The sequence below is a fragment of the Scleropages formosus genome, chromosome 14 (genome assembly GCF_900964775.1).
Source record: "Scleropages formosus chromosome 14, fSclFor1.1, whole genome shotgun sequence".
Taxonomy (NCBI): Eukaryota; Metazoa; Chordata; class Actinopteri; order Osteoglossiformes; family Osteoglossidae; genus Scleropages; species Scleropages formosus.
In genome coordinates, this window is record NC_041819.1 from 27,278,635 (window position 1) to 27,300,831 (window position 22,197).

Below are 22,197 nucleotides of genomic sequence, written 5' to 3' on the forward strand. Positions count from 1 at the left end.
TTGCTGTTTGAACGTCACTTCTATAGGAGCCGCTGGAGGGATGCGAACCAGCAATACGGTGGTGTCACACACACAAGCGTGTGTCCATCATCCGGTGTGTGTGTCTAAAGCTCTTTGTGGGTTGATGATGCACTTTGTTTACTCTGATTTGCACGTCACTGAGGAGGAGAGTTTGCTGAAGGGAAATGAATTCATAAGTAACTCTTTCTGTAAATGAAATGGGCGGTTCTGGGGTCGCTGGCCTTCTCGGTAGCGCACGTTCGCGGCCTAGCGGTTGTGCCGGGGCGCCGACTGCCTCGGCCTGGGTCGGGGTGGCGGCTGCTCCTCCGCCCCGTCCTCGGCGGGCACCGGCGGCGGTCTGGAGCGGGGTTTGCCTCTCGACCTGGGCGGCGCCGGCGTCTGTCCGTCTCCGTTCTGCGGGTGGGGGCAGGGCGGCGCGTGTCCTCGCGGGGGCGCCTGGTGCCGGTGCTGCCCGTGCGGGTGCGCGTACGGATCCTGCTCCTGGTGCCGCTGCTCCTGCCGCTTCTGCTGCTGCTGCTGCTGCTGGGTGACGGCGGCCAGTCGGAGCTCCTCCTCATCTGCGGGGAGATTCGACGGCAGGGTTTGCTCACAGCCCGACACCTCGGCCCGTTTTACACACCGCTCGGGTTACATGAGCGCTTGTTTGCTCTCCTTGCGTTTGTTGCGCTGACGCTCCATGGGTAACACACCACCTGATACACACGCACACACGCGCACTGTCTGAAACTGCTCGTCCCAAAGGGGGTCGCAGCGAACCGGAGCCTAACCCGGCAACACGGGACACAGGGCTGGAGGGGGAGGGGACGCACCCAGGAAGGGACGCCAGGCCATCACAAGACACCCCAAGCGGGACTTGAACCTCAGACCCCTTGCTACGTTATAACTGCTATATTTAACACACACACCACGTCCCCCATCTTTAAAAAGCTGCAGTAACACAACGGTGCTCTTTTGCGCACCACGGACAGCAGCTGTCATCGCACCCTAGTGTCCCCGAGTGGCGAGCGTCTCCGCCGCCCCCTTCGGACTCTCCGTCCGCCGGAATCCTCGTCCCCGTCTCACGCCGGGCGGCGACCACTTGCGGGTTTGCGCGGGAGCCGATCGGGGTGTTCGCAGGCCGTACGCACGTCGTGTCTGGGAGTGCGGGAGGGGGCTAAACGCCGACTGAATTTCGGCGACAGAAGTGAAGCACCTGACACTGTTCGCACGCTAAACTACACGACTGAGCGACGGGGCAGCGCTGAACTCTGTCGCCTGAGCTCTTCACACACTGGTGTGTCTTTATCGACTCGGATTCAGCCGACCGATGATGAGTAGAGCGTTACGATTTGGAGAATCGTAACACGGACTTCGAGGACGTCATGAAGGACTTTGCCGAAAAGATATTTGCTTAGGAAAAGCCTAGAAATTCCAGAATTCGATTTTTCAAATGTAACTTTTAAGTTGTATTTGCATCAAATTCCTGCCTCACAAATTCTTCCCTAATCTGTTCCCTCCTTTGTAGGTCCTAAAATCGTCACACGGCGTCTGCGGTGCCTCATGGGAAATAGAGCACTGGCCTTGCGCCTGAGCTGCAGGAAGAATCCGACACGAGAGATGTGTGGACTCCTCCTCCTCTTGGTTTGCGCTGCTCTAACACACACACACACACACACACACACACACACACACACACACACACACACGCACACACTCACACACACGATTTCTCCGAATCAGATAAGACATGTGAAACGCCTCATTCTGACTCATTCCTTCCTGCAGCCACAGTTTCTTTCTGCCGTCTCTAAAATGACACCATCTCCGGGCTGCAGCTCAGGAAGCGTAATCACTCTTTTGTGAAAAGACTCTTTACCATAAAAGAGTAATTGTGTGTCTATTTCTGCGGCTCCGCAACATGACGTTTCGCATTTTCGAACGTGTGGAACAATACAGACACGACGGGATCTACCTAAGAGGAGTAACTGCGGTATGTGCCGTAACAAAGGGTGTAACGGGGAACAGCAGCACACTTGTGGTTGGTCGAAGGGACCGCCCCCCAGCCGCTGAGCCCCCTGCCGGGTCGCGCCGCGGCCCTCATAGAGCCCGTTCCTCCGCAACCGACGCTCCTCCGCGTCACGTCGGGAAGAGCTCGGTGCCTCCGCATCTGCGGCTCGGAGGCGGAGGACAAAGAACTGCGCAACGTTCCGCTCGTCACTGCTGGAGGCGGAAGCCGGCGGGACGAGGCTCGAACCCTCAGCCGCCCGTGTCGTTGCTGCCGCCACTGCGGCTTGCGGCCCACATGAAAGACCTGCCTGCATGAGACCTTTGGCAGGAATGAGCTCCACGTGTGTGTCTTCACACACGGTGTTGCTTAATACAGTGGGCTGTGTTTCCGTAACTCTCGGCGTGTTTCGGTCCGCAGTTCCGGCACCGATAAGGCCGGGTGTCCGTCAGCGCTTGCCGGGCCGGGCCGGGGCGCGAGGCCGCACGCGGCAAATGTCCCGAACCGCCGCTTGCGCGTCGCTAAACGGGCCGAGGACACGGTTGCCATGGCGACGGGCCCCGCTCCTACCTCTAAACCGGTTCTTGTTCTGCCTGTAGCGGCGGAAGCAGCAGAAGACCAGGACCCCGACGAGGATGAGGAACAGGCCGCCTCCTCCCGCGAGGATCGCTATCATGATGTACATGTCCAAGCCGAAGAGTTTTCGTTCTGAAACGCAAAGAAGGTTCAGCGGAAGCTGCTGTGGATGCTGTTTTCTAAATCCTGCGTGTGACACATAGAGAGCGCAGTAAAGCGAACGTGGACCAGGAGACACACCTGGAGTGAGACCTGGACATGACACCTTGACGGCGTCGCTCTGCGCCGAACGGATTTTGTTTGAGATGCTGCAGGAGAATTCATCAGCTGCCGTTATTTCGGTGAGCTTCAGAATCAGAGCTGTGCCCGTCTTCTTCGTCTCTTTGTTGTTCTTCAGCCACACGATGTCCGAGCTGGTGCCCTGCGCACTGCAGGTCAGTTTGACCGAGAAATCCGAGCACGTGAACGAGGGCTTGCCGGGTTTCGAAACTTTCTCTGGAAAAATGAAGATATGAAGATGAGCATGATGAACAGCACAGTGATGGTGATGATGATGCTTAATAATATTGTTGCCTTAAAATATAGCAGGAGACACTTAATGTCAGGATCTCTGTCAGTTGTGTGAAAACGCAATACAAAGTGTGCAAAATTACTGCGTTTTTTACAAAAGGAGAATATCACAGTCCGTCGGAGTGTCCATGTTCTGCTCCCCTCACCTCTCACGCACAAGTTCTTCGTTACTGAGTACACCTGTTTTCCACCACTGTTAAACACTTCAGCAGAATATTCTCCTTTCTGCTCCATCGTCACATTGTGCAGGACAAGGGATCCATTATCCTCTACATCTCCTTCTTTTCCTGTTACGAGTTTTCCTTTCTTTTGCTTAATGATTGTCACTGTGCTGCGTTTCCAGACCAGTTCATCTTCTGCTTTGGTGTACGGATAACCCAGATCAATGGGCACCCTGTCTCCAACCTCTCCGCTCACATCGCACTTGGCGTCGGCTGTTACTGCAGGAGGTAGAGAAGGTCAGGGAATTAATAAGAGACGCACGCAATGCTGGGAGAAACACCCAGTGACCACATGAACGCTGACCACAACACAAGCACAGATCATCCACACAGTTATTGCATTTAGTGACCAAAAAGTTGTACAGCAGGTGTTTTTTTGTTTTCCTCTCCTCAGCTGCCAGCTGCCTCATCCTAACAGAGAGCAGTGACTGCAGCTCCCCTGTACTGTGTCTTCATACTGTGCTCTGTCTCTTCACGGAACGATTTGACTCAGAAAGATGGAAAGAGCTCAGAGGACCACCGATTTCGACGGAACGGTATTTATTGGACCGGCTGCGGACAAACAGAGCAAGAAGTTGAACCCGCAGCCTTTTCGTCCTCGGCTTCACGGTAAAAAGTGCGGAGGCCTCTCTCCCCAACACCGGCTTTCGTTTTTAGAGGTACTCGAGCTGCGGAGGAGGACGGCGCACAAAATGGCCGCGCTGCGCTGCCGCCAGCTGTCTCTCCACCGGCCGCCCGTGTGGCGTGTGGCGTGTGGCGCCCTTGTGTGTTTCACAAAGGTCAACGAGGAGGTCGAGTGCCGTCTTCATGTGAGAAAACGAAACGGTCCCCAAGCGTCCCCAAGCGTCCTCCCATCCAACTGGTCACCTCTCGGTTCTGAGGGACACCATGAAGGTTATTTCTAAGCAGTGCAGATATTTACAGATTATCAATCTGCAGACACATGTTCCCCACATTACTGCACTCACAAATAAATAGAAAAATATTTTTTAATTTATTTTTAAAACTTTCAGCTTTTATAGATCTTTCTCAACTTTCTAACTTTAAAAAATTAAGTTTTTTCACATTTCCCAAGTGATTTCAGATGTCTACAATGTTCTTTGTACTGACACTAAATTGCACTTTGAAGATAAAAACCAAAACAACTGATTATTGTTTTCAAGAAGCTTCTTGAGCTTGTGAACAATTTAGTGAGGGGAAGTGAGAACTTCATACTTGAGGAAGTTCATTTTTTCCATTTGTGGAAAAAACAAGTTTCCTTATCAAGCACAATCTCTGACTTTTATTAGTCTCTTAAACCAAAATACATCACAGATTTTGCCTCTTTTTTAAAATTCGTTTAAATTCTCGTCCTTCATTTTATACCGCCATATACAGTTAAATTCCATTAAGACCACACTGTTTTCACTGTCATTTATAGCACTTACTGGTTCATCACAAATTTAAAAAAACTTAATCTTATTGTAGAATCACAGTCCTGCACAAACTGTCACACCTTTGCATGGATTTACTCCTGATTTATTAATTTCAGCAGAAAATGCGTAAAAACCTTTTCGGAACAAGAGCTCCAACTGAGGTCAGAAAACCAGCGAGTCGCAGAGCAGGAAATGAGCACGAGATTTTAAAGCAGCTCAAATGGTCCAAAAGGTTGAGAAATTTATGTACATGAGTTCAACAGACAACTGGGTGACTTTTCCACACTTACCTCCGAGGATGAAGGTGGTTGAGCAGAGGAGCAGCACGGAGAGGATGGTGGCCCTCATCGTGTCCCCGTGTGCATGTGTGTGTGTGCGTGTGTGTGTGTGTGTGTGTGTGTGTGTGCGTGTGTGTGTGTGTGTGTGTGTGTGCTGGGCTGAAAGAGCGGTCAGGGCTGCGCAGTCCTCTAACACACCGCACTTCAGACAAAGCGAAAGAGGCGCGCTGGTGAGTGGGGAGGATGACCTGAATGAGCGGCACGGAGGAAGTGCCGTCCTCCTCTCCTCTCCTCTCCCCTCCTCTCCACCAGCTCGAACCCGCCGCCTGCCTGGGGCCTCCACGCAGCAGGCTCCCTTTGCTCACGGTGTCGTTGCACGGGCCACCTGAGAGGCCCCGCGAGCCCCCGTCCTTCACGCGCAGCTGGGGGTTTGGCGCGTGCCGCAGGATGCGCTTATCGGCTAGATCCTCCTGTGGTCGTCATGGAAACCAGGTGTGTCTCAGGCAGCGCGGCGGGACGCTGGATGTCCGGGGGGGGTCGTCTCCCACACGCTCGCGGTGCCGCACTGTGGTCGGCTTAGACGAGATCTCTGTAGAAATTAGTCAAAACTTGACATATAAAGGCTTTTAAAGACTCGACTGATTAGAAAGTTAAGGAGAGCTCTCAACCATCAGCGCTGCGTTTACTACAGCAACGTTTGTTCACCGCCTTCCTGGATCTGAGAAACAGCGAATGGAATTTATTTGGCTTTTTTTTATTTCATATGGATATATTTTCCATCATACATTTGACAGTTAAATCAGAGAAGTGTTTCTACTGCAATAACAAGTGTTAAAAGATCCAGGTGAAATTTAAAGCATGTATGAAATCATAAAAGACACACAACAGCTTAGTGAGCTGAGCAACTTTCACAACACACACACACACACACACACACACACACACACACACACACACACACACACACACACACACACACACACACACACACACACGTGCGGCAAAGTAGCTAAAAGCACGTGAAATATTTTCAATATAGGGCACTTCCTGACTTTGAAACTGCTGAAAATATGACAGCGGGAAACCTGTATTTGCATCTGCACCTCGACAAAGGAAACACCACATTGCCGGGTCTTTATCTGTATCCCATAATGCACTGCAGGGCCCACGTCCCACTTTCCATAATTCATAGCGCACTGCACGTTACACGTCCATATAGCGCATCCCTCTCATGATGCAGCACGCTGTAAGTGAGGACGGCAAGTTCTCTACATGTTTGTATATGTTTTTAAAAAATTATTAGGAGGAAATTGGATAAAGTTTTATTCAGCTACTCGTGTGAGGAACATTGGTTCAAAGGGTGGAAAGAAAAACTAACTGTCCTTAGGGAATCACACGTCTGAATCTAAGTGTCTCTTTCTCCTACTGTAATGAACACATTGTATTTTCTATGAGATGTTCGTCTCTTTGGAGAAAAGTGTCCTATAAATGAACACATGTACAGGTAGATGTAAATGAGCGGTAAGTGTACTTTTGGGACAGCTCACCCGTTGAAAAGGAAACGCTGGCACTGCGAATACGAGGCTCCGGTTCTCTCTCTGGATGGACGAAGTTTTGAGAGTTTCACCGTTCTGACAAAGAGCTGGGAAATTTCTGAAGCAGTAAATCTGTGTACAACTTCTTCTGGTAAACTGTAAAAAATGAAAAAGTTAATAATTTAAACATCAGAAAATATGTGGACTTTATCTGACAATAGTTTTGGTAGTTAAGCACTTAGAAATGTTCTGAATTAGAGAATTTTAAACATGGAGCAGGTCTTTAGAAATACTCCGCTGTTGAGAATGAGTGCAGTGTTCTTTACGAGACTCTTGCAAACCACCGCTGGGATCCGGACTCCATCTAGAGTACTTTGTACTGAACTCCCCAGCAGCTCTTGGGTGCTCTTGGTGCTTCACACACACGGTCTGAAACCACTTGTCCCAAGTGGGATCAGGGCAAACCAGAGCCTAACCTAGTAACACAGGGTGCAAGGCTTGAAGGAGAGGAGACACACCCAAGACAGGATGCCAGTCCGTCACAAGGCACCCCAAGCGGGACTCAAATCCCAGACCCACCAGGGAGCAGTACCCAGACAAACCCACTGTGCCACCTGCCACCTGCCCCCCTGAAATTGTAAGCACACACACACACACACACACACACACACACACACACACGCACACACACGCACACACACACACACACACGCACACACATTTTCTGAACCGCTTGTCCCATACCGGGGAACCGGAGCCTAACCCAGCAGCACAGGGCGTAAGGCTGGAGGGGGAGGGGACACACCCAGGACGGGACGCCAGTCCGTCGCAAGGCACCCCAAGCGGGACTCAAACCCCAGACCCACCAGGGAGCAGTACCCAGACAAACCCACTGTGCCACCTGCCACCCGCCCCCCTGAAATTGTAAGCTTGTACAAGACATAAACTCCACTTCATTCAGCCGTTTTTTTTTTACTAGTTCTTGAAACTGTATTATTTCTTTAAATATCTAACAATATGAATGTGTTTACCCAGTTTCAAAAGTGTCACAATCAGTGTTGCTTTACTGCTTTATGCACACAGGAATTTGACAGGAAAAAAGTGTCCCCTCTCGCTGCCACGTGGTAATCGTAGAGAAGCCACTCCCGTTCCTTAACCACTTTTTCAGGTCAAGGTCACGGGGGTCTGGAGTCTATCCTGGAAGCACAAGGTCAAGCCCAGATAGCACACTCCCTGTGTACAATACACACATTGGCACATGGTGGACAGTTAAGAGACACTTGGTCTAAAACTCACTCAGACACACGGGGAACACAGTGTTCAGAGCTCCTGCTTTCACACCCAAGGATCACAGGTTTGAATCTCACCTCCAGCTGTCAGACCCTTGATCAAGGCACTTACCTTAAATTGCTCCAGTAAAATTACTCAGCACCGGTGCTGTGAGGCAACTGTCCCACTATTATGAAAGTAAAAAGGTAATTTTCAGTAAGGTTGTATCTTGCACACTTTTAAATCGTGGAATTAATTTTCTCATATTAAATACAGGCTGACACACCATCTGTGTGCTGTGTCTCGCACCTCAGACCCATAATAACTACGATGATGTGGTTGAGTTTATGTTTAAATGCGCGACGTATTTTCTGTAGCAAAATGTGTCAGGAGAAGTGGCTGGTGTCCTACTCAGACTCTGGACAAAGAGAGGGAAAAAAGCATCACCACTGTGTGTGATCATATGGGGGGGGGGGGGGGTTCAGGAGGTCTCTGCGTGTTTTTTGACTCCAGCCCAGTAACATTGTGTTGATCGTGGGAAATGTACTCAGAAAAAAGTGAGTACTGGCACATTTTCACTGGGAATCACCATAATGAGCTCGAGAGAGGACATGGACATTGACAAACAGAAGGGTTTTGGACAGGAAAAGTAGCAAGACTGGGCTGCACTCTGTCTCCTCACCTTCTCTGCTTGAGCACAAAACACATCCTGGGAGAAAGCGGCAGAAGAGAGATGCAGATGAAACTTCGGAAGAAGTTAAAATTCCTGAAAGCGCAGAGTTAGAAAATGGGAACACGGTTACATGTGAGGGAAACGGTCGCTGTGGACGGAGGGGACACGAAGTAGGCGACACGTCCTGCTCTTGGCATCGGGGACGAAGAAGTAGTGGTGCAGCAGCTGGGAGGTAGGCTGAGCACCAGCAGTGAGGAGAGAGGAACATCTGGAGAAGGTGCTCAACATATGCTGATGGAGCCACAACTGCAGAGAATAAAGCTGTTGAGTCAGAGCTTTTTCTGTAACATGGGGGGGCACGGTGGGTCTGGGGTTCAAGTCCCGCTTGGGGTGCCTTGCGACAGACTGGGTGTGTCCCCTCCCCCTCCAGCCTTACACCCTCCGTTGCTGGGTTAGGCTCCGGTTCCCTGCGACCCTGTATGGGACAAGTGGTTTCAGACTGTGTGTGTGTGCTCTGTAACATTGCAGCACGGGAGAGGAGAACGATGGACTCCTCTGGACTGTGCTCTTCTGGGAGACCTGTGAGGACACCGTGGACATATGGCTGAGTGTCCAGTTAATGTCGAGTTCAACCGTGACAATAAAAACTTAGTCGCGAGCAAAAAGCGACACCCTAGATTAAAAACCTGTTTAATTTCCATTGTAACAACAATAGCACCACCTGGCGGTTGCGTCGTTCGAACTTCCGTTCTCTCTCTCTTATGTTTTAAAATATGGGTGTGGGTGTAAAAAATGAGGCGTGACGTCACCCCACAAACCGGAAGAAACGGAACACAAACCAATGAGACCGAATTCCATTTTTTTAAAACAAACTTTACTGACAAAAGCAGTAATCACAAAAGTCTGGATCATAAAAAACACGGAACTGGATCGAAATATTACAACAAACAAAAATGCAAGAGGGAATTAACAAAGAGGAGAACCTTTAAAAGTAAATACATTTGCATTTATTCGTTTAGCAGACGCTTTTCTCCTAAGCGATGTACATATCAGAGAAAAATCAATAAATAAAGACACTAAACAAGCAAGAAATACAAAAATATAAATATGCAGAAAATAAAGTAAAGACTTACTCATCACAAATATGTTAAGGGGTCAGTAGAAGTAGGAGGGGCATCATACCAGAAGTCTGGGGGACCCTGGTGCAGGTTAGGGTTGGGGTTGGGGTTAGGGTTAGGGTTAGCTTAGGGTTAGGGTTAGTGTTAGTTGTTAGGGTTAGGGTTGGGGTTGGGGTTGAGGTTAGGGTTAGCAGTTAGGGTTAGGAGTTCAGGTTAGTGTTAGTTGTTAGGTTAGGGCGGCTCCCTCACAGTACAAATCAGTTTAGTCTGTGTGGGTTTCCTCCATTAATAATAATAATAATAATAATAATAATAATAATTTAAGTATTCGGAAAGATGAAGAATAATTATTTAATGAAAAGAGCCTGTGTTACATTGCAGTACTACAGGAAAGTGCTATGAAGTAAAAAGATAATTTTTGTCGCTTATTGTCACACATGTTCAAATTGGGCAAAACACATTTATACTGAATACATTTGCAGAAATAACCTGAGGTGAGAGAAGACTGGGTAATTCATCAGGTGAAATTTAGATCCTGATGGAAGCTGACAAACAACGAAAAAATCGAGTAAAACTTGAACAGACAGGAGAAATATTTTAGGTATGAAAAGTACTTGTTTTTTTAAAATGAATTATTGTCATGACTATGAGTAAAATAATGAGAAGATGAAATGTGGTTATATCTGTCTTTGCTTTGGAATCTCTTGTGTCATTTCCCTTTAAATGTGAAGCTAAATAGGAAGAGGTGGAATTCCAAACTGCCTTCACTTTCACTTTTACTGAGACTCACAAAACCAGGATGGAAGGAAAACTCTTAATATACAGTCATATCCTCTTTATTCTCATGGATTTGACATCTGGTGAGTATTTTATTGGCCTTTTTAGTGCAATTGAATCACAAAGTGCGTTTTCTCTGCTCAGTCACTTGTCATTTTCATATATGAATTACTGTACATGTAGCAGGAACTTGGCCTCAGTCCACATCTACTGTAAATTGTTATTTTTAATAACATTTATGTTTGAAATTGAGAATGAGAGTTTTGCCGATTCAGTTTTTCTGTGCCACCCCATTACTGTTCACACTTATGATTACTGATCTAGCAAAAACTCTTATGAACAATAAGGACGTATCTGGTATGAGAGGAAGGGGGAAAGTACCATGGTATTTCTCTGTACGCTGGTGATACCTGAGTAACCCTGAACCACTGGGTCCCAGCAGTACTCAAGGCCGCGTCCTGTTGTGTGGAGCACGGTCACGGTGCCAATGGGGATATGAACACACACACTAGTGTTTTCCATAGTGCAGCCTTTACTGAAACACAAGGCAGTGGCGAGGAGAACTTTTTATTGCTGAATCACAATGGACCACCAAAACAGCATGTGTCCAGACTGTCCATCATGTCAATTCTAATCTTTTGGTTCATCACATCCCTTTATTGAATAAATTAATACATACATTTTGTTATGCGTTACCTAAAATCACACACACACACATTTTCAGAACCACTTGTCCCTTACGGGGTCACGGGGAACCGGAGCCTAACCCGGCAACACAGGGCGTAAGGCCGGAGGGGGAGGGGACACACCCAGGACGGGACGCCAGTCCACCGCAAGGCACCCCAAGCGGGATTCGAACCCCAGACCCACTGGAGAGTAGGACTGTGGTCCAACCCACTGCGCCACTGCACCCTACCTAAAATCAATACAATAATAATAAAACTTCACAGTAAAACCAGTAAATGTATCAGCTGCAAGGTGGGACCTTAAACCCAAACGAAAACCACACCCCAATGCTGCAATATTTATAAGTGCATATTAGTGTGTACAAAAGCCCCTTATGATGACTATTAAATCAAAGTTTTCGTTTACCCCGCCCGGTATGGGGTCCCACCCTGGAGCCAGGCCTTGGGGGGCGGGGGAGCTTGCATGGGAGCGCCTGGTGGCCAGGTCTATGCCCACGGGACCTGGCCGAGCTCAGCTCGAAGCCATGACGGGGAGCCGCTCTTCGGTGGGCTCACCACCTGCCAGAGAGACCGTAAGGGGTCGGTGCGCCCAGCTGACCCAAACCTCGGGCGCCAACTCTGGTTTTTGGGACTTGGAATGTCACCTCACTGGCGGGGAAGGAGCCTGAGCTGGTGCAGGAGGTTGAATGATACCGTCTAGATATAGTCGGGTTCACTTCCACTCAGAGCTTGGGTTCTGGAACCACTCTTCTCGACCAGGGGTGGACTCTCCACTATTCTGGCTTTGCCCAGGGTGAGAGACGGCGGGCTGGTGTGGGCTTATTAATAGCCCCCCAGTTCAGCCACCACATGTTGGAGTCTACCCTGGTGAACGAGAGGGTCGTCTCCCTGCGCCTTCGGGTCAGAGAACGGTCTCTCACTGTCGTTTGTGCTTATGCGCCTAATGGCAGTGTAGAGTACCCGGCTTTTTTGGAGTCCTTGGGGGGCGTGCTGGAAAGCGCTCCCACTAGGGACTCTGTCGTTCTACTGGGGGAGTTTAACGCCCACGTGGGTAGCGACAGTGACACCTGGAGGGGCGTGATTGGGAGGAACGACCTCCCTGATCTGAACCCGAGCGGTGAGTTGTTATTGGATTTCTGTGCTAGTCACGGTTTATCCATAACAAACACCATGTTCATGCATAAGGGTGTCCATCAGTGCACGTGGCACCAGGACACCCTAGGTCGGAGGGCGATGATCGACTTTGTAGTCGTTTCTTCTGATCTTCGGCCATATGTCGTAGACACTCGGGTGAAGAGAGGGGCTGAGCTGTTAACTGATCACCACCTGGTGGTGAGTTGGATTCGATGGCGGGGGAAAAAGCTGAATAGACCTGGCAGGCCCAAACGCATAGTGAGGATTTGTTGGGAACGTTTGGCAGAGGCCCCTATCAGAGAGGTTTTCAACTCCCACCTCCGACAGAGCTTCAACAACCAGGTCCCAAAAGAGACTGGGGAAATTGAGTCCAAATAGACTATGTTCCACACCTCCATTGTCGGGGCGGCAGTCCGGAGCTGCGGCCGTAAAGTCTCTGGCGCCTATCACGGCGGCAATCCCCGAACATAGTGGTGGACACCGGAGGTAAGGGATGCCGTCAAGCTGAAGAAGGAGTTCTATCGGGCCTGGCTGGCTCATGGGACTCCTGAGGCAGCTGACGGGTACCGGCCGGCCAGACGGAATGCAGCGCTGGCAGTCGCCACAGCAAAAACTCGGGCTTGGGAGGAGTTCAGCGAGGCCATGGAGGAAGACTTCCGGTTGACCTCAAAGAGATTCTGGCAAACCATCCGGCGGCTTGGAAGGGGGAAACAGTGTTCCGCCAACACTGTTTACAATGGAAATGGTGCGCTGCTGACCTCAACTGAGGATGTCCTCGGGCGGTGGAAGGAGTACTTTGAGGATCTCCTCAATCCCTTCGACACGCCTTCCGTACAGGAAGCTGAGACTGGGGACTCGGAGGGGGACTTGTCCATTACCCTGGCTGAAGTTGCTGAGGTAGTCAAAAAACTCTTTGGTGACAAGGCTCCAGGGGTGGATGAGATCCGCTCCCAGTTTCTCAGGTCTCTGGATGTTGTGGGGCTGTCTTGGCTGACACGCCTCCGCAGCATTGTGTTGAGTTCGGGAACGGTGCCTCTGGACTGGCAGACCGGGGTGGTGGTCCCTCTTTTTAAGAAGGGGGACCGGAAAGTGTGTTCCAACTATAGGGGGATCACACTCCTCAGTCTCCCTGGGAAAGTCTAAGCCGGGGTACTGGAGAGGAGAATCTGACCGATAGTCGAACTTCGGATTCAGGAGGAGCAATGCGGTTTTCGCTCTGGCCGTGGAACACTGGACCAACTCTATACCCTCACTAGGGTGCTGGAGGGTTCGTGGGAGTTTGCCCAACCAGTCCATATGTGTTTTGTGGACCTGGAGAAGGCATTCAACCGTGTCCCTCGTGGCATCCTGTGGGGGGTACTTCGGGATTATGGGGTTCGGGGCTCGTTGCTACGGGCTGTTCGTTCCGTGTATGACCGGAGCAGGAGCTTGGTTCGTATTGCCGGCAGTAAGTCAGACCTGTTTCTGGTGCATGTTGGACTCTGCCAGGGCTGCCCTTTGTCACCGATTCTGTTCATTATTTTTATGGACAGAATTTCTAGGCGCAGCCAGGGAACGGAGGGTGTCTGTTTTGGTGGCCGCAGGATCTCATCTCTGCTTTTTGCGGACGATGTGGTTCTGTTGGTTCATCAAATCAAGACTTACGGTGTGCACTGGAGAGGTTTGCAGCCGAATGCGAAGCGGCGGGGATGAGAATCAGCACCTCCAAATCCGAGGCCATAGTTCTCAGTCGGAAAAAGGTGGATTGCCCCCTCCGGGTTTGGGGGGAGTTGCTCCCTCTAGTGGAGGAGTTTAAGTATCTCGAGGTCTTGTTCACGAGTGAGAGAAAAATGGAGCGGCAGGTTGACGGACGGATCAGTGCGGCGTCCGCAGTAATGCGGTCATTGTACCGGTCTGTTGTGGTGAAGAAGGAGCTGAGTCGTAAGGCGAAGCTCTCAATTTACCGGTCAATCTACGTTCCTACTCTCACCTACGGTCATGAACTCTGGATCATGACCGAAAGAATGAGATCGCGGATACAAGCGGCAGAAATGAGCTTCCTGCGCAAAGTGGCTGGGTGCACCTTAGGGATAGGATGAGGAGCTCAGTCACCCGGGAGGAGCTCGGAGTAGAGCCGCTGCTCCTCCGCATCGAGAGGAGCCAGTTGAGGTGGCTCGGGCATCTGTTCCGGATGCCTCCTGGACGCCTCCCTGGGGAGGTGTTCCGGGCATGTCCCACTGGGAGGAAGCCTCGGGGCAGACCCAGGACACGTTGGAGAGACTACGTCTCCCGTCTGGCCTGGGAACGCCTTGGGGATCCCCCAGAGGAACTGGAGGAGGTGTGCGGAGAGTGGGAAATCTGGGGGGCTCTGCTTGGACTGCTGCCCCCGCGTCCCGGCCCCGGATAAGCGGAGGAAGATGGATGGATGGATAATGTGCACAAGTAGCTCCAGCACTGAGAGAAAGGCATCCCCCATCTCCGCACAGTGCTGCCGAACCCCTGACCTGCTTGTCATTGGGTTTTTACTCCTTACCTGTGTTTCGGAAATGTTTCCACTACAGGTGTGACCTACAGCAGACTGAATGGAGACGTCACACTCACACCAGCCATCAGGGACACTTGCGAAGAGATCCTCTGGAAACACAACAACGACAAAGTCATCGAGTTGGTCAGAGGTCAAGGAATCAGGGAGTTCGGTAAATTGAGAGGGAGGACGACGCTGAACCAGGAGACAGGAGAACTCAGAGTGAGGAACCTGGAGAAGAGACACTCTGGACGGTACACAGCCGAGGTGCTGGTGGAAAAGAGGCTCCAGTACTTCACGTTTAATGTGATGGTCATTGGCGAGTGTGCGGCCACACTGTTACGCTGTGAGGTTGAGCACCTTTCTTAATGTGGTTCGGCCTTTGTACAGTGTTTACTACTGCGCCCCCTGGTGTGTGACTCTCTTCACCTGTGTGTATCCTGTGTAGACGCTGTGACCCGACCAACAGTGCAGTGTGAGCAGAGGGATTCTGTAGGGATTCTACGCTGTCACAGCGAAGGAGAGATGGGAAAGTATCGGTGGGAGGGGCCTAATGATTTATTAAGGAACTGGACCGATCAGCCAATAGAACTACAGGTCAGCAGCTCTGACTCCGCATACACCTGTGTGGTGAAGAACCCTGTGAGTGAGGAGAGCAGTGAGGCCTTTCCTGCTGAACGCTGCTTTAAAGGTGAGCAGAGATCCAGCTGCAGCCAGATGTTTGACTCGGAGTCCTAGAGACACACTCTTCTGAGTGTTTCCACATGTGCGGTAAGAGGTGACACAGCAACACTTTTCCTCTCTTTCTTTTCTAGAACGTTCTGCTGTCGGTGCTCTTATTGCTGTCGTCACTGTTACTGCTGCTGTTGGTTTGATCGCTGGGGCTTACTGTGTTTACCGCAGAAGAGCAACAGGTACCTTCCTTTCACACCATGTTATAGTGTATTTGGGTCTAAATAAACATGTTTAGGGGTAATTAGCCAAGTGTTTTGCTCTGTGGTCTCCATGTGCTGAATTGGAACAGTGTTGCGTCGTCACCTTTTACCATCTCTGCTTTATGTGGCCCAGCTTTTGCTGACCAGGAGGAAGGGAGGAAGCTACCGGAGCGCATGGGGCCTCTGTGCCAGCGGGGGTGGAAACGTATTTGGGAACCAGGTCAGAAACGTGAATACATTCACAGCTGATCGGGAGGAGGGTCCTGGGGCTGGACGCCATGTGGGGAGTTCAGGAGATCTGGGCTGTCTGTGTCTACACTCCTGTGGAGGCCTCGTCCCACACGAGTCCTTTAGAAGAGCAGGTCCCCTTTAGTGTCACAAATATACACTTAATTCTCGGAGGGAACTTCAGCATCTTCTTACACAACATGGGACTTAAATATTGTAAAAGTTTTATCTGGATGTTTAATGTCATTGATGGTTTTAAGGCAGAAGCTGGTGGAACAAAGTGTGGCCGTGTTACCTGTGTGATCTGACAGCACTGTAGGGGTTAAAGTCCTGGGTGAAAAGACAGAAACTGGTCTGATCTCAGCGCAGACCCTAAGTGGGACTCATTTTGGTATTCCATGGGGTAAACTGAGCTCTGATCCGTATCAAGAAAACATATATAAAATAATGAGGAATCATTCTAAGTTTAGAAAGAAAACAACCAGAAATTACATGTGGAATCTTAAATCACCGGTGTTGGAATTGATCTTTTTTGGCACTCCAGAAATGAGGCACAGCAAGCTCAGAAAGTCGGTTTATTACACTTCTCACCAGGTGTTCTCCATCGTGGATTCACACATCTACACATCTCTGCGGTGTCCTTTTGTACTATTCAACCTGTATTACCTCCTCGTACCAGAGACAAAGGCCTCCCAAGGTCTTCTTCTTCTTCAGCCATTCCCAGTACAGTGTAATTTTACCAGTGGCAAAAACACTGTTCTAGAAACTTCTACAGCAGGTCATATTACACACACGAATGAAACACATACAGAGGTGAAAATTATGTGATGAAAAATGTGAATAATAATAATAAGATAAAAGAGAAGTAAATGTAAAAGTAATGAATTCTGGAATTCTGTACATTTGGTGTCTGAAAGAATTGTGTCTTTGTGTGACATTTTAAGATAAAAGCCAGTTTTAATGTGGAACTTATTAATTTCAACATTAAATATTCAATATTCGATAAAGATATTTTGGAAAAAAATCACAAGTTGGAAATGCATTTTGTTCAGGTCTGAAAGTGAAATATACATAATGAATTATGTTTTTAAAAAATGTTTTAAGATGCTGCTGTTCCTCTGTCCTCGCAGACCAACATGTAAAAGATGAAAAATTGATGGATGAGGAATCAGCTCCACTGAAGACTAATGAAGGTAATTTGGTTTTATCGGAAACCAATGGCTATGGTGGGATTTTCATGGGTCATGTTACTATCAATACCCTAAGAGTCAACTAGAGCAAGGATGGAAGATAATTCATGGGTGGATATAATGGTTTCAGACCTTGGCGTGAACTTGACCACGAGCAGGGGGAGAGGCACGAACATAACCACGTATTTACGGTTGGAGGAAAGTGACTTCAGTGAGAGGCTTAAGAATACATCAAGGCAAGAAGAAATGCTTGGGGGAATGAAGGCAGGGACCCCACATTGATCACCACAGCATATAGAGCGGTTCAAATAAGTCGGGTGAAGTTCAGTGGGAGGTTTCACGCCAAAGTCCATAGGACATCGAAACCTCTGTCTTAGACGAGACAAGACCAAGCACGGATACACAAGGCAGCATCGATCATGGGGAGGACGTGGGGCAGTCGATATTTAGGCAGGTATGGAAGGAAAGGTGTCGAGAGCAAAACCTAAGATAAGATGGCCAGGTGCAGCCAAATGCAAAGAGTGGACCCCCATTCATGACAATTTAAGAGGGATTTTAGATTGTTGGAAGGGTACGGCTGAAAGTAAGATTAACCAGTCAGGTGAGAACATTTAGTAGGGGTGCAGTGGTGCAGTGGGTTCTACCGCAGTCCAGCTTTCCAGGGGGTTTGGGGTTCAAGTCCCGCTTGGGGTGCCTTGTGACGGACTGGCGTCCTGTCCTGGGTGTATCCCCTCCCCCTCCGGCCTTACGCCCTGTGTTACTGGGTAGGCTCCGGTTCCCCGTGACCCCGTATGGGACAAGCGGTTCGGAAAGTGTGTGAGAGAGAATGTTTATGATTATGGAATGAAGAGATTTGGGATGTATCAGGGGAAGAGTAAAGGAGTGCAGGTTATGCCGAGGTCAAGACGGTAGGTAGAAATTGAGGGTCTGATTTGAGAAAAAAGGCAGTTAAAAGGACTTTGGAAATGAGCAAATGAGGAGGGGAAGAGAAGTATTAACAATCTGCAGGAAGAATTGAAATTAGGTTATTGGTGCTGAGGAGAGCAGAGAGGCTTAGGTGAAGGAGGAAGAAGAAAGCAGGCTAGAGTAGTGGTTTTTAAGAACCTGATTAAATTTGTGAAGTTGTTGCTTAAGCAGGAGAAGTCCGGTTGTTTAAATGCTGGAAAGCAGGAGCTGGAGAGTTACCTGCAGGAAATGCACACCAATGGAGAGAGAGGGAGAGTTTTTGAAGTGCCTGCAGATATTCCTTCACTAGAGGAGATTGTGGTGCAAATGAATGAATGAAAGAATGAAAGAATGAATGAATGAATGAGCTTTATTGCCAAGTATGTTTACACATACAAGGAATTCGTCTTGGTGACAGGAACTTCCACAGCACAGACAGAATGACAGTGACAAGACACAGTTAATAAAAGTAGAGTGGGCTAATAGAAGATAAAAAAATATATATAAGGTACACAATATACAAAATAGACACTAGACATTATATGTTTGGGTGTGAGTCCCCCAAGGTTGAAAGAGGTGCAAGAGGTGGTTCGTTGTGCAAGGGCAACATCTGCACCGGGACCTAATGGGGTTCCTTATCAGGTTTACAAAGGCGCCCCGGATGTCCTAAAGTCTTTGTGAACGCAGATGGTGGTTGTATGGAGGAAGGGAATTACTCTGAAGACATGGCTGAGAACGGGAGGGGTATTTATAGCCAAGGAAACTGTTGCTGCAGAGATATGGCAAATCAAGCCTTCTTAATGTTGAGGAAAAGATAGATTTTAGTGTAGTGGTACAGAGATTGTCTACATATTTGTTAGCAAACAATTTAATTGACACATCTGTGCACAAAGCAGAAATTGTGGGATTTTCAGGATGCCTAGAACATTGCAGTATGTTCTGGGCTCAGATTAAGGTAGGTAAGACATTACAGCATATATGGACAACATGATCATGCTTCCTAGTACTGTTCTGTGTACCTGTCACTTACTAGGAAAGCTAAATGACAATCTTAAGTTAGCCAGGTTGAAAGCGAAACCTAGTAAGTGTAAGAATTTGTCAATTGTTAAGGGTTAGTTATTGCAGAAGAACTTTCAGAGTGATGGATAAAGGATTCTGTTGGTGGTTGAAAAGCCAATTAAGAGCTTGGGTAGATGGTATGATTCTTCCTTCAGCGACAAGGAACAGGGAAAAGGATGTAGACAGGATGTTCTGCAGGCATTTAATACGATTGACAAGTCCTTTTTACTTGGGATGCTGAAGGTTTGGTGTCTGCAGTTTGATATATTGCCTCATATTAGGTGGCCACTTGTCATGGTCGCCAAGGTGCAACAGACTCAAGGGCGGCTGCACAAGCTCGCCAAATGCGGAAGCCGAGTAGGGGCAGACTGAAAGGAGAACCATGGGGCAGGCAGGAGATCTTCGATGAGCAAACGTCATTTGTTGGAGGATCCAAAAGTTGAGGTCAGGAGACAGGCGAGAGTCAAGGGGCCAGGGAAGCACAGAGATGGGGTAGGCAAACGTGGAAACAGGGAAAGCGAGGTAACCGTAGGAAGCGCTGGGCATGGAAGTGTCAAGTGAGTGTCGAGTCTCGAGTGTCAAGCCTGTGGACTTGATGGTTTGGGTTCTAAATGGGGTGACGCACAAGATTGGAAGTTAGTTGCTGATGTAGGAAAACAGCTGCAGATGCCGCAGTGCGTTGCAGTTACGGCTCTGAGACCCGATTTTGTACTGTACTCCGAGGCCGCACGAGTAATGTACTTCAACGAGTTAACAGCACCTTTCGAAGATGCAATGGAGGACGACTTTGAGAGGAAGAAGTTGAAGTACGCTGATTTGGCTGCTGAGGTGAGGGAGCAAGGCTGGCAGTGCTTTATTAGACTGGTGGAAGTAGGCGCAGGAGGGTTTGTTGCAAAATCAACCACGTCGCTGTTGTTGGACTTTGGTTTTAGGGTTTAGTCGTTAAAGGCAGCGGTAAACAACTTGTCTGAGGTAACGGAAAGATCCAACCAGTGGTTGTGGCTTAGGAGGCAGCAGAATGCTTGGGGAAAGCAGACCTAAGCCTGGGGGTATTTGCTTACGTGAATGGTGATTGTTAGGTCTTGTTGTCACCTCCATACGCTTAATGTGGTGTGTTGGTTGTGTGGTGGTTGGAGGGTGGTTAACGGGTGGTTGGAATGGAATATTTGTCTCTTCTGTTTCAAGTTTATTGTCATAGGTACAAGTACCGTGTACAAGTATCATGAAATTCTTTTTGAATGCTTCTCCACAACCTAGGGGGTGCGGTGGCGCAGTGGGTTGGACCACAGTCTTTCTCTCCAGTGGGTCTGGGGTTCGAGTCCTGCTTGGGGTGCCTTGTGATGGACTGGCGTCCCGTCCTGGGTGTGTCCCCTTCCCCTTACGCCCTGTGTTGCCAGGTAGGCTCCGGTTCCCCGTGACCCTATACGGGACAAGCGGTTCTGAAAGTGTGTGTGTGTGTGTGTGTGTGTGTGTGTGTGTGTGTGTGTGCTTCTCCACAGACTATTGACAAAGAGAAAAGAAATACTGCAAAAAAACAAAACAATGACAGTGTTTAATACAACAGCAATAACAACAAATAACAGTAACAATAATAACAATAACACCAGTAGACAGCCAAAGAGCTCATAACGTGGGAATGCTTAATGTGACAGTGTAATGTACCAATGTGTTTGGAGGGAACAGTCCAACTCTAGTTACTAAAGGTGGCACATTGGTTAGTGTTGTATAGTCTTAGAGCAGTGCGGTAAAACCTGTTCCTGTACCTAGCTGTGCGGGTTCGAATAGACCTAAGCTGTTTTGTAGATGGCATGGAAGAGAGAAGTGCCCGTGCGGGGTGACTATGATCTCTCATGATGCGCATCGTCTTTCTGAGGCAGTGTGCGGTGTAGGTGTTCTCGAAGGCTGGTAGCTGTGTGCCGATTTCCTGAGCTGTTTTCACCACCCTCTGTAGGGCTTTCTTGTCCTGTATGGAGCAGCTGCCACCCCAGGATGTAATACACCCTACTGAGGACGGACTCCACAGCACACCTGTAGAAAGCGGTGAGGACTGTAGTGGGGATCCTGGGTTTCTTCGGACGCCTGAGGAAGTGGAGGCGTTGATGGGCCTTTTTGATGGTCGATGCTGTGTGTTCAGTCCATGTGAGTTTGGCAATGAGGGTGACCCCTAGGAATCTGACGCTGTTGACCCTCTCTGCCGTGTCTCCTCCTATGTAGATGGGTGCATGAGCCATATCCTGTTTCCTGAAGTCAATCACCAGCTAAAAGATGAAGCAGGAGGTACTGTGATTCTCTCACTGCTCACATGAGATACACATCAAACAGATGGTCATGAGCACAGTGAAAATCATTTTTCAGGAAAGAATGCAGGTATGTTAGGAAGGACATTTGCTAACTGGAAACAGTAAAAGAAAGTACATGTGCTCTAATTGTATCTGACGGTGTGTCTCTGCACTGTCTGTCAATCAGGAGATCAGTGACTCGTTGTTGCTCTTCAAATTTGAGAGTAAAAGATGGTGTGAAAGAAAACAATGAGGAAAGAAGCCCTTTCATTGCTTTACTTTTCTCACTCTGTGCAGTAATTCTTTTTGGTTCTCTTCATAATGACTTGTTCCTTTAAATGAACTTACAACAAAAAGGCCCCCTTCTTAGGAGCACAGGGGGGACCAGAATGCAGCCTGGACTCGGAGCGCCTGGGTGCTCCAAAAGGCTGTGGGTTCCATCCCCCCTCTGTCTGTGTGGTGGTTTCATGTTCTCCCCATGTCTTGCTGGGTTTCCTTCCAGAGCCTAAAGACATGCTGTGTATCTGAAAAAACCTTCCAACATCTGGTGACATGTGCTGGAAACCAGTTTTTTGTCTTCACAAGTAATGACAACAGTTTTTCATCATATTAACCTCTGGATGTTCACTTCTAATGTAGTTGTTCATGAAACGTTGCTTTACTGATTGTTCACATAGTGCTGTTTTCTGGTGCCCCACAGATGTAATCGTTAAACCTGTAAGTGAAAGAAAGAAGCGGTTTGAACCACCTGCATGTAGCCCAAATAATGTAAAGCATGAGCGCAGAAGTATTCAACAGAAG

The 22,197-nt window shown here is 48.8% G+C and overlaps 2 protein-coding genes and 1 long non-coding RNA gene across 3 annotated transcripts; 2 read left to right on the top strand and 1 right to left on the bottom strand.

Annotated features, from left to right (window-relative positions):
- Positions 1 to 267: 267 nt before the first annotated feature.
- LOC114912227 (T-cell surface antigen CD2-like) lies at positions 268 to 5,165 on the bottom strand. Its single transcript, XM_029258177.1, has 5 exons — positions 5,078 to 5,165; positions 3,298 to 3,591; positions 2,822 to 3,076; positions 2,576 to 2,713; positions 268 to 578 (listed from the first exon to the last, which is right to left on the bottom strand). Exons 1-5 carry the CDS (start codon positions 5,133 to 5,135, stop codon positions 268 to 270), a joined length of 1,056 nt encoding a protein of 351 aa, XP_029114010.1. The 5' UTR covers positions 5,136 to 5,165.
- A 5,288-nt stretch (positions 5,166 to 10,453) lies between these two features.
- On the top strand, positions 10,454 to 15,944 carry LOC114912228 (uncharacterized). The gene is made up of 5 exons (XM_029258178.1): positions 10,454 to 10,520; positions 14,798 to 15,106; positions 15,209 to 15,451; positions 15,576 to 15,674; positions 15,829 to 15,944. Exons 1-5 carry the CDS (start codon positions 10,460 to 10,462, stop codon positions 15,942 to 15,944), a joined length of 828 nt encoding a protein of 275 aa, XP_029114011.1. The 5' UTR covers positions 10,454 to 10,459.
- Positions 15,631 to 22,162, top strand: LOC114912205 (uncharacterized). Its single transcript, XR_003798146.1, has 4 exons — positions 15,631 to 15,674; positions 15,829 to 15,915; positions 17,054 to 17,116; positions 22,097 to 22,162. It is a non-coding gene; the product is annotated as an uncharacterized LOC114912205 (long non-coding RNA).
- The last annotated feature ends 35 nt before the right edge of the window (positions 22,163 to 22,197 follow it).